This window comes from Miniopterus natalensis, chromosome 5 (assembly GCF_054644295.1).
Source record: "Miniopterus natalensis isolate mMinNat1 chromosome 5, mMinNat1.hap1, whole genome shotgun sequence".
Taxonomy (NCBI): domain Eukaryota; kingdom Metazoa; phylum Chordata; class Mammalia; order Chiroptera; family Miniopteridae; genus Miniopterus; species Miniopterus natalensis.
The window spans coordinates 88,256,874-88,269,236 of NC_142085.1; the positions used below are offsets into that span (position 1 = coordinate 88,256,874).

A 12,363-nucleotide genomic window follows, 5' to 3' on the forward strand; every position below is an offset into this window, starting at 1 on the left:
AACTATCTGAGCTAACTATATCCAGCTGGTTTTCTTTAATTATTTAGTTCATCCTGGGTAACAGAATTTACCCAGTGTGGCTCAGTTGGTTGGGCATCGTCCCAGGTACCAAAACGTTGCCGGTTCGATTCCCAGTCAGCGCACATGCCCTGGTAGGGGGTGTGCAGGAGGCAGCTGATCGATGTTTTGCTCACACTGATGTTTCTCTCTCTCTCTCCCCCTTTCCTCTCCTCGCTCTAAAAATCAATAAAAAATTTAAAAAATAAATTATAGATTAGAAACAACATCAACAGTAATAAAGGGCTTGCTTTATTGGTGGTCTTTTATATTAATAGCACTATTATTTGGAATCAAAACTATTCTCAACTTGTATGTTATGTTAAAATGCTTCCCCCTTTTTAATAGGCATATCTGAAACCACTGTATTTTAAAAGGAACATTATTCCTCTGGAAAGTAGGTGTGGTAGGCACATTCTTACTTCCCACAGACCTCACTAATGTAATGGAGTTCAGTTTGTCGTTAGGTTCACTGACAGCATAGGCAGAATGAAAATTTGTTTTTGACCTAAAAGGACATTCATTTATCATATTTTGCAGACATCAGTAGAAGTATTAATCTCATGGATCATATGGATGCCAAATGTTTATAAAATAGAAGGGAAAGCTATTAAGAATATATTAGGCATTCTGTCAAAAGTGTTTCATAAGTGAATTTCATCTCAGCATAATTTCAGGGGAAATAAACCTGCTATGGAGAAAAGTAGATACTAAGCTTTGGAGCTGATCAGATTTGATGATTTCAGTGGAGCTTTCTTCCCATGCATGCAGGCTATTTGAGGGTACTGCTGAACTGTAGAATGTTCTGATTAGGGCTTATTAGAGGTCAGCTAGTTTAAAATGTAAAGTTGTAGAAATTGTCAACCTTTTTAACCTTTCAGTGGAAATATTTTGGAAGAAAATTCAATACATGCATTATTTTTATTATGCCATTAACAATTCTAAAGTCTTTTTATGTAGGAACATAAAAATGTAGATATAGCTTGGTTTTCTCACAAAGTATTTAGAATTAATATTTTGAATGTCTAAGTATTTAGTTATTATTCAGATAATTAAGCATGTACTGACACAAGTCTTATGGTTGTAGGACTCAACATTCATTTAGCCCAATTTTCCAGCCATTGCTCAGACATAGACTTACAAGAGTTTAGAGCTAGAAGGGAACTTGGAGCTCATCTGGGCCATTCCTTTTATTTTAGAGACGAGAAAGCCTGCCTAGAGGCTGCAGCTCCTCATGGTCACAACCCAGGATCTAGGCTCTTGCTTCCCTTTCCCTTATGTCACGTTGTGCTCCCCTTGTTAGGGTCCAAGGCTAAGGTACTCATCAGCCACCTGACCCCTAGCCCAGTGCCCGCTCAGGCCCATGTGACCAGCTGTGGAATACTTGCATGTTCTGGATTAATTAGACTTTACAGGATAGAGCAGTGATGAAAGATTCATTTTCAGGAATAAAGGGGAACAAACCACCCTGAAATCTCCCCCAAGCTCATTGTACACAACATTTCTCCCCCATAAAACTTTATTTCAAGTTCACAAAATAAAGAGGAGCCAATGCTCAAACCTTTTTAGATACCTATTCTTTTTTGTGCTCAGTCTTTAGTTGAAGCAGCAGTAAGGTTGCAATTTGTTCTGTGGTAGTGATACTAAAACTAGCTGTTTTGTGACCTACAGTAAGAAATATATTTTACAACAGTACGTGTGTGCTTCCTACCTGAAATAAAAATTTATGAAATGATGCTTGACCTTGTAATATATGATACACTTTGATAATTCTTGTTCTGTTCTATGAAAAAAATTTTCGTCATGACCCATTGAATGGATTTAATTACCCACAAATGGGTTGTTACTCTCATTTTGAAAAACAGCTCTGCCAAAAATAAAAAAGATGCTATTGTACTTTGTCCCTTGTCTCTTGAGATTGGGTCAGGAGAACAGTCGCAGTACTTTTCCATAAATTATCCGAAGGCATTTTGAAGAAGTGAGGCAAGGTTAGGATCCAAATATTCCTTCCTTGAAAATAATATTATTTCCCGAAGACAAGAGTAAGTCTCTGAAGGGGTTATCTTGGTTGCTTATCTGTTAAACACAAAAATTGTAAAGATGAGTTTAAAATTTAGGATTAATTTTAGAGTAAATTTGAGTTGGAATATATGAGCACCTTAGGTAATTTATTCATTTTTCTCTAAAACACTGGTGTATTTTTAAATTTTTTTCCAATAGAGCAGTCCTCAAAAAAACAAAACAAAACTCATTCTTACCGTGTGTGTGTGTGTGTGTGTGTAATTAACAGTGGTTTTGACTAGTGGTAGGATTTTTATTGCCTTCCTTATACTGTTCTGTTTCCCAATTCACTTATCTGAAGAAGTAGGACATCAGAAGTGAATTGGGGAGAAATGCTTCTGGAAATACCAGAAAGATTTGCCACGAGGCTTCAACCTCAAAACTGAGCTTTTAAAAAGAAGCTCTTTTAATTGGCTCTTTTACTATTTAGGTGTTATTTAGCAGAAAACCAAGGACTATGCATATATTGAGGAATGATTACTAAAAAAGGAGTGTCATTAGTCTGACTGTGAGTGAAATGTAAAAACTCAACCTTAATTGTTCTGAGTAGTGGTTAGTAGTGACTCACTGCTTCATCCCATTACCCATTAAACCTCCTGGACTGCTCATTTTCTTTGCAGACTCACTCATATATTAAGTGTGCACCACATGTCAGGCAGTGCTGAGCTGAGACCAGGGGCTCCGTGGTGGGTAAAGCAGACATGGGCTCTGCTTAGCAACCAGGCCCTCTACGAGCCTTGATTAGGCCCAGGGTTTTCTGAGTTGATCTCCATACCCTCAGATTTAGATAGAATTAGGGGGGCCATGTGTTTCAATGAAAGTCACATTTGTGAAGAGACTGCACCGCATCCCCTACATAAATTTGCCACTCAGTAGTGGCCAAATTTGAGGCTCCTTTAAGCTTGAGACCTGCTGAACCCCATGCCTATTAGAACTTAGAGTCTCTGTCTACACTGAGTATCTTCCCAGTGCCCGAGCATGCTGGATTCCTTCACAGCTTCTTGCCTTGTGTAGATTGGTCCCAGTACGTCAGCTGTCCTTATTTCTCTTTTTTATTGGAATCATTCCAAATGGCACTGATCTTGTGAATATTTTCATACTCCCCCAGGCAGATGATACTTTTTATTATATATAAGAGCATAATGTAAAATGTTCCCTGCCTTCAAGGAATTTATAATCTAGTTAAAGAGAAGAGCGATAAGGTAATGGAAACTCCCTAATTTATTGTCTGGTGCAGAAATGGTAATACATTTACATCTGTCATCTACCTATGTGCCGTCATTCAAACGGTATAACATGTTTTATATAGTGGCTACAATGAACTTGTGAAATAGATGTGCATTTTTCAGGAGAAGAAAGTCATTAAGAGATGAATTAGTTCAGAATGCCTGGGGCCAGGACTCATTTATAGTTGTTATACTTCAGAGTCTGTGTGTGGTTCTTTACTCTATGCTATCTCCTTAGTGGCATATAGTAAGCTATTTTTGTTGATATTTGGAATAAATTTAAATATAGAACAGCTGTTTTCATACATTGGACAGTAGGCCATACATGATTGTCATCCCTGAGACAAGGTAAACAGACGAGGCGAGCTCTGTGATTACCCTGGCTTTCTGCCTGGAAGCCTGTTCCAGGCTGGTGCAGGGAGGGGAGTCCCGAGCAAGTCAGAGTGGTCTTGCTGGATTGAGGAGGCAGATTGGAGTTCAGGGAGGCAGTTGGAGATTGAGGTCAGAGTTTTGGGGAGGATGGAATGATGTAGAAAAAGAGCCAGAAATCTACATAAGGCCTCCCTGAGTCTTTGAATACAGAATGCACTTGCATAGGCTAATAATTCCACAATGTTCAGCAAAGAGCCATTGGGGAACTGTGAGCTGAAAGGTCCCCAGAGCTCACGTGGGGCTGAGAGGCATTTGAGTTCCCATTGGTCAAAGTGGAAAGTCTGTTGTGTTGACCACTTGGGACATTCAGTATTTGGAAGGTTCACATCTGAGTAGTGGGGCTAAACTATTCCCTAGAGTAAAGGCATGTCTGCAATTACTGTAACCAAGCTTGAAAACAAGTCTTAAAGGATAAAATAGAGTTGGAAATAATTTAACAGCCTGCTAAAAAACAAAGTCCAGTACTCCTTAAAAGAAGACAGTGATATCTAGATAATCAACAAATAGAAAGTAATGTTCAACATCTAGTAAAAAATTACTAGACATGCCAATAAGCAGGAAGAGATGAGCCCATAACCAGGAGAAAAGTCAGTCAATAGAAACAATCCCAGAAATGTTGGAAGTAGGAAAAATAATTGTTAAAATAGTTACAGTTATGTTCAGTATTTAAATGAAAACATGAACATTGGAGAGTAATCAAAGATATTTAAAAAGGCCCAAGTGGAACCTCTGAAAATGAAAAGTACAGTATCTGACATGATAGACACTGGATGGGATTGTAAACAGAGTAGACACTGCAGAAAGAAAAATTACTGAGTTTGTGGACATAGCAAGAGACACTATGTAAAATGTTGTACAGAGAGTATACCGACCAGACAAAAATGTACAGAGCATCGGTGACATGTTGGGTAATAGCTGACAGTCAGCATGTGTGTAATTCAAGTTCTTGAAAAAGGAAAGAAACTGAAATAATGGCTGTAAATGTTTCATATTTGATGAACACCACAAACCTGTAGATTCAAAAAGTTCAGTGAGGATAAACACAAAGAAAACCATCACTTGGAAAATTTCTGCTTAAATCTCTTATTCTTTTGGCTCTACCCTGTTGTCAGTCTTATAAATAATTTTGTTCTTGTAATGTTTCTTCCATCTGCTTTCACACCTTTAGTATTGTATTATATGAACCAGTCTCCTTTTCTCATTCACCAAACCCTGTGTTCCATGTTTGCTTAAATCTTTTCTCCCAAAAGGCTTTGCCTTTATTATATTTAGTTATAATCTTTATTATGAACCATTTAAGGATTTTTCTAATTATTCCTATATTAAATGTGTTACTAAATTGTTAGTTTATTTCAATTAACCATTTTTACAGGGAATGAGGAGGATAGTATCGTTCCAAACATATTGAAAAGTGCTCTCTTGTTTGGTTAACTTCTTGGCATTTATGTGATTTTTAAAAGTCAGTTTTGTGTAAAGCTGGTAGATGTGGTTGGAGGGGGATTGTCTCTGTACTTGGCTAGTGTGGAAGCGGCCTTGTAGCTGGAGTGTAGACTTTGAATTAGTTAAGCACCTAACATGTTTATCCGTTGAGTGTCTAATATATGTCAGGATGAGATATTTTGAGAAGAGAACCCTGCTAAATGTGTGGTAAATATTGTCTAGGTCAGTGCTTCTTAACCTGTTTTGAGACATAGATGGCATTTAAGAATCAGATGAAAACTGTGGTCTGTTGACTCTGAAAAATGCATATGATAAAAATTTACATTCAGTTGCAGAAGACTCAGAGTTCCCATGATTGAGATATAAAGTAATATAGTTTTCATACTTTTAACTGTTTTTTGCATTCCCTATATTTTGTACATGTTGCATTTAATTATATGCTGTGAGACATTTCTGAAACTGTACATGGTGTTTATATTTGGAATACACAGGACATTCGGCCCCACAGTTCCAGTAAATTTCACATTGGCCTTATGTATCCAACCACAGTTACCAATTATGTTCTCCTTCGTGAAGAAAACTTAAAAATTAAAAATAGGAGCTTTTTATTTTTTCTTCTAAAATTTTTTTAGATTTATTTAAATATATTCCAGTTTAAATAGTTTTTAATTAGAAGAAAGTTATATTTTTCATGAGAAAAATTTTATTTGTGTGTGTCTTTAATTATATCTTTGATGCTGGGTAGTATTGTCCTCTTAGATGTTATAACCTGCCATTTTTAAGGATTTCATAACTCCTAAAGGCATTGTTCCTCCCAAGCAAACAGTTCTTTTCCCTCTGTTGGCTCCTGGCAGGTGAATTGTCCTGCCTGTGTGAATAACACAGACAGAGTAACTGTGTTTACATTGACTTTAAGATTAAGTAGTTGCAAAACCTTGCTCATGAAAAAGTCAAAGTAGTGTTAGAAAATTGTATGTATCTGTATGCCCATCCACTAGTGTCGGGAGATGTCAGTACTTTGGAGAGAAAGCTAGGTTCACTGACGCCCTCCCTACTTCCTGCCCTTCCTGGCTGCTGCTTCCTGTTAGGGTGAAGGGCATGGTGTAATCTGACAACTGCCCGCCCTTGGTGCTCTTGTTCGCTCTGCCCACTCTGCTCTGGGCATCATGGCTTGTCAGTTTCTCAAATGAGCCTGTGCTCTTCTGTTTCAGATCCCTCTACGTGCTGTTCCTTCTGTCTTAGCCACTTTCCCCTCCCTCTTTGGGTCAGTGCCTTCAGAGCTTGGAGGTTGCATTTAAGGGCTCCTTCTTGGGAGAAGCCTCTGTTACCATCTTCCTGATGCTCGAGGCTAGATCCTGTCCGCTGGTGTGCTTTGGTAGTCTTCCTTAATAGCATAATTCAGAGCTGTGCTTTAGAGATTTGTACATGTGCGTGCTTATATGCTAATGTCTGCTTCTTTCTACTGAGTGAAATCTCCAGGAGGGCAGGAATGGAAACTCTCTTGTTCAGTACTGTATTTTCCCTCAACTCCTGGTACAGCACTTGTCTAGCAGGGCCATTGCTGAATGAAGGAAACACCGGCTGTCTCATGATGCTCTGTTCGGGGTGTTCCAGGGAAGGAAAGGTGATGTAGTTCTTACAGTTGATAGGGAAGGTAAGTAGCTACCTGAAGGAGAGAGTATTTGAGTTCGACCTTCTATTTGCTACTCAGAAATAAGTAAGCCATACAAAACCCTCACTTATCCCCCCTGTAGCTACACTAGGTCTCTCTAGGCCTGAATTTGGTTAGACTCAATATCTTACCCAGGCTAACACCTTTGTTTATAGGGCAGGAAATTTAGACTTAGAGTGGTTAGAAGGTTTCACCAAAGCTATGAACCCTACAGCTGACCAGAGAACTAGATCTCTGAACTGTCCCCCAAGTTCTTTTTCAAGTTGGTAGGGACCTCATCCCACAGGTATGAGTAATACCTTCTTATTCCACAGGGGGGAGTAATTTCTGTTCCTGCCACTGAGAGAGGGCAGAGGTCCCAGTGACCTAGGAGTGTGATGAGCTGAAGGTGGGAAGGGCCTGGGCCTTGGACTTAGACCTGGACTCCATTTCTGGCCCAGGCACCTACAGTGGAGCAGACAAGTTACCTCTGTGTGCCTTTTTCCTATTCTGTAACATAGGGATTGTGATGGTACCTGTGGGGGTTGGGAAAATTAAATGGGATAAAACTTGTAAAGTGCCTAATTGAGTAGTGTGTAATAATGGGTATTTGATAATGAGTGCCTTTCACAATCAGTGAGAATTGGCCTTCTGGAGAAAGAATCCTTTCCTAAAATTGTGCCATAAGGCTCTGCCAAGGATTAAATGAAATTATGTATGATATTTAGCATGGTGCCTGGCAGATGGTCAGTACTCAGTACCTAATGGTAGCAATTATACTGTTACAATGAAAATTGCTCATTACTGTGTAACAAATTATACAGCTGATTAAAAACATAAACAGAAATCTGGTGTGTATCCCAGTTTTGGAAGTCGCTATTTTAAATGGCTTTTCCTCACCTACCACTTAAAAAACTTCTAAAACTACAGTCGCCAGTTATATTCATAAAGAATTGCTTAATGTTATAATTAATGTTAACATTTTCCCATTTAGTCCTGCTCTTAGTCTTTTCTTGTAGAGTAACACCAAATTTATTCATAGAACTATTCCATAGAATGTCATTAAATTAATTCTTTTATATATATCTTTATTGATTTCAGAGAGAAGAAAGGAGAGGGAGAGAGAGAGACAGAAACATCAGTGATGAGAGAGTCATTGATCAGCTGCAGCCCGCAACCCGGGTATGTGCCCTGACCAGGAATCGAACCCCGATTGCCTTGATCCTAGGTCGACACTCAACCGCTAAGCCATGCCCGGCTGGGCAATTCTTAAGAAAATCTTTTTATTTTAGAAAAGTTGATTTAGAGACAGTTAAAAAGGTAGTACAGAATTTCCCTGTGTCCTGTTTCCAGTTTCTCCTATTGTTGAACTTCACTGTGTACATCTGTGCGAGCTAATGAAGCAATATTGATACATTATTATTTACTAACCTCTGTACTTTATTCAGATTTTAGTCATTTTCCTCTAGTGTTCTTTTCCTGTTCACAGATCCCATCCTGGATACCACATTACATGCAGTCCCCATGTCTCCTTAGCTGCCCTTGGCTGTTGCTCAGACTTTGTTTTTGATGACTTTAACGGTTTTAAAAAGTACCAGTCAGGTATTTCGTGGACTGTTCCTCAGTTTGGGTTTGTCTGCTGTTTTCATGGTTTGACTGGACTTCGGGATTTGGGAAGGACAACTGCAGAGGTAAAGTGTCCTTGTCATCATATGAGGGGCACATGCTCTCAATATGAATTATCACTGATGATGTTAATTAGCCATGATCACCTGACGGCTAATAGAAGACTGTGGGGTTTCTTCACTGTAAAGTTACTTTTTTCTCTACTTGAAACTAAGTCACTAAAGGTGCAACCCACATGTAAGTGGTGGAAAGTTAAACTGCCTCCTCAAGAGGGGGAATATCTACATAAATTACTAGGATTTTTTTTCTGTACAGGAGATTTGTCTCTTCTCCCATTTATTTATTAAGTATTTATATCTCTTTGGGCTCATGAGTTCATGGTTATAATCAGTACTGCATCGTTTGTTTTGTTGCTCCAATCCTTCCAGCGTTGGCTAGCAGGAGCTCTGCCCCTGTGTCCTTCTAACGTGCTCCCATTGTTTTGGTTTTCGGGTGTGTTTTTTTTTAGCATTTCCTCTCTTGCTGACACCAGGCTCATATTACATCTTTTTTGCCCCAGTCCTGGAGTCAATCAGCCATTTCTCTAGGGAGTCCTGGTTCTTTTATTGGAGCATGGTATTGGAAACCAAGATCTGATTCCCAGATAAGTAAGCTCTTTCTGTGCTAATGTCAGAGCAGGAGGGAGAGATTTAATGTCCTAATTGTCCTAATTTCTTTTCCTACATTTCTTTCCATTCTCATATGCTTGTATTTTCTAGATTTATCTTCCTAACAGGTGGAGCTCATATTTTGAATGCATTGTGTGTCATAGGACATATTTATAGTTAACTGTTTTTAATTTTTTTTTTAGAGAGAGCGAGAGAAGGGGGGAGAGAGACAAAGAGAGACATCGATTTGCTGTTCCACTTATTTATGCATTCATTGGTTGATTCTTGTGTGTCCTCTGACTGGAGACAGAACTTGAAACCTTGGAGTATCAGGACAATACTCTGACCAACTGAGGTAGTTGGCCAGGGCCTATAGTTAACTATTTTTAAAACCCAAATTAGGAAAAAAGATAACATGAGCTAAGGAGATTCAAACAGTTCATGTGTTTGTTACAAAGTGGCTCTTCAGTTACATGATTTCTAAGAATGACAGGAAAGTAATTCATGATATAAAGTGTTTTTTCCACAAATAAATTCTAATTAGAACACAGGAATTAAAAAGTGTTCTCATGTGTGAGAAGAGTAGGTAGGGGGAGATCGTGCTTCTTTTTTAATACCTCTAAAGTTTTATACACTTTTCTTGTTTCTCTTTAATGTTTTTATGCACTTGTCACCGTTTAAGACCCTTTGTGTTTCCATATTCCAAATTTCCCTGCCTTAGCCATAGTTCTCTTTAGGTAAGTCGCAAACAACCTTTTGAATGAATCGTCATTTTTATTTTATGCTACTTCTTTTAAAATATTTTTTGTTGTTGGCATTTCATTGCAAAATGCATCCACAATGAAACTGAAGTGGTGCTTTTTTCACTTCTTGCATTGAAAGGACATCCTCCCCTCTGTGCTCCCTGCATCACTCCACCAGTACAGCCAGGTGCATCTAGGAACGATGTTCATTCTGTTTTGATTGTCTCCTTACTAATCTGTTATACATATCTAGTATTGACTTGCAAAGTTTTGAATATAGACTAGATATACTCTCACATTTTTTTGAAGGTATAAGACCTAGTAAAAGTAAGAAAGCACGCCTGAGAAATGTCTTATTCTTTGTCCACTTGTTTTTGAGTCCTTAACTCTTTGCGGCAAAATTTCAGAAATAATCATTTGTCTTTCATCTGTAACATGACTCATATGTATTTAAATGTCCAAAGCATTTCTCCCTCTCTCTCTGCTTTAGTTCTTTGTTGGTAGTCTTCTGGTTAACCAAAAGTGACAAATAATGTCTTAAAGCATTTTGTTATATTTATATATGATTTTATAAATTTATTTTCTGAAAGCCTTTATTTGAAAATATTTTATAAGCAGCTTATAATTATTTTTATTTCTAATGAGCAAAATTTCTCCATCTGGGGTAATTTATATATATGTTGTTTTTTTATTCTTTTTGTTCTTCTTAATTCAGGACTGAAAAAGTATATTTTGTGAGCAAAGTAAATGACTTCTTCCAGAAGATCTAAGTCAGGCAGGCCTTCTGCACTCATCTACCTACCCCCTTCCAAGACATGACCCTGTCCATGTCTTCCATAGAACATCCATCTGCTGCTCACAGCATCACGGATGCTTATGACTAACAGGCTCCTCTCTAGATGCCTGTGATTTTCTGTTCCCACCAGTTGGACCATATGCTTATCAAGAATTCCTGTTCATTCCAAGGTCTGCTTAGATTTATTGTGCACTTTAGTTGTAATTGCGTAACTGTGAATTCAAAAGAGACTTGTAGTTTCTATATGAACTAATTTGGAATGCTTTGGAAAGTCTAAAGATAGGTCGCAAAAAGAAAATTGCCATCAAGTTAGGAATAGGAGAGAACTCTCACAATTGAGGAAAGAAGACCATAAAAATCCTGAAAAAGTGCTCCACAAAAGTCTTTAGATTCTTGTCCTGTTTTAAAGAAATGGAGAATGGACATTGCAGATGCTACTCTTTGGTTGTGGGGTGTGTGACAGAGTTGACTTTTGCTTCTTTCAGGGACTGACATTAGAAGGCAACGCTTGGGCCCTCATGCAGGTAGTGATGGATTTAAACCCATTCATGGGCTTAACGTGAAAATAAAATGTTCAAGTTTGTGTGTGTGTTGGTTATCTATTATAAATTAGCAAACCATACCAAAGCTTAATGGCTTAAAATAAGAACCGTTTATTATCTGTTATGGTATTGAGTGGTTCTTCTGCTTCTCATGGTTTTGGCTTGGGCTTTGGGGCAGCTGGGAAGTCCAAAATAGCCTCACTCATGAGCTAGCAAGTAGGCACTGGTTGTCAGCTGGGAGCTCAGCGAGGCTGGGAGTAGCTGGGCTGTCTGTCCTTCACTCAGCCTTTCCATCTGGCTCGGCTGGGCTTCGAAGACCGTGGCAGCCTCAGGGTGGTTGGACTTCTGACATGGTTGCCAGTTTGCTCTGGACAACACAGGTGGCCTTCTTAAGGCTCAGACCCAGAACTGGCCCAGAGTCACTTTTGCTACATTCTATTGGTTAAAGCAGGTCACAGGGTCACCCTACATTCAAGAGTAGGGGATTATACAAAGGGTGCGAGTACCAGGAAGCCTGGTCATGAAGGGCCACTACAGTAACAGCCACCACAATGTTTCAATTTTGGTATTTGCATAGTTCATTTTTAATGCTTTTACTATATAGTTTTTAAATTAACTCACTAAACGTAAGTCCTCGTGACATTTGATAAAGAGGCTTCAAATAAATGAAAGTATTTATACTCAAGTTTATAATTTGATTAAAACTTATATTCTTACTAATAAATATGGGAATGTAGGGGTTTCAGCCCATGTTAATCTGATCCCAAAACCACTATTCCTAACTCCACACCCTGTTCCTGCTGTTCTGGTCAGTTGGCACCTAGGGTTGCAATATCACTAACATTGTCAGAAATAAACAACCTTTAATTCTTATAGCCTTTAAAAAATTGCATTCTTTAAATAATTAAATGTGATTGTACTTCAATAGAATTTAAGCAGTGATTAAGCCTAATGTATCAAAGGTAAATTATTTACCTCACAAATTAATTTACTCAGCAGGTAGTTATTGGCCACATAATCTGCACCAGGCATTGTTTTATTCATAGGAGAAACAGAGACATGGAGCTTCGAATCTAGTTGGGATAGTTTCTTGTTCAGTTCCATAGGAAATCTTTCACAAGAAGATCTACCTTTGTTTTGTT

General features: G+C 38.4%; 1 protein-coding gene across 4 annotated transcripts in view; it reads left to right on the forward strand.

Moving 5' to 3' along the window:
• The window catches only part of MAP3K4 (mitogen-activated protein kinase kinase kinase 4), a 69,438-nt gene that overhangs the window by 2,957 nt on the left and 54,118 nt on the right, over positions 1–12,363 (forward strand). The window contains exon 1 of one of the 4 annotated variants that reach the window (XM_087817732.1): positions 8,000–8,049. The exons of the other annotated variants lie outside the window; for them this stretch is intronic. Coding sequence (XP_087673858.1) covers positions 8,012–8,049 — 38 coding nt within the window. The 5' untranslated portion in view covers positions 8,000–8,011. Of the gene's footprint in view, positions 1–7,999; positions 8,050–12,363 lie in introns of those variants that run through there. 4 annotated transcript variants of the gene reach the window in all.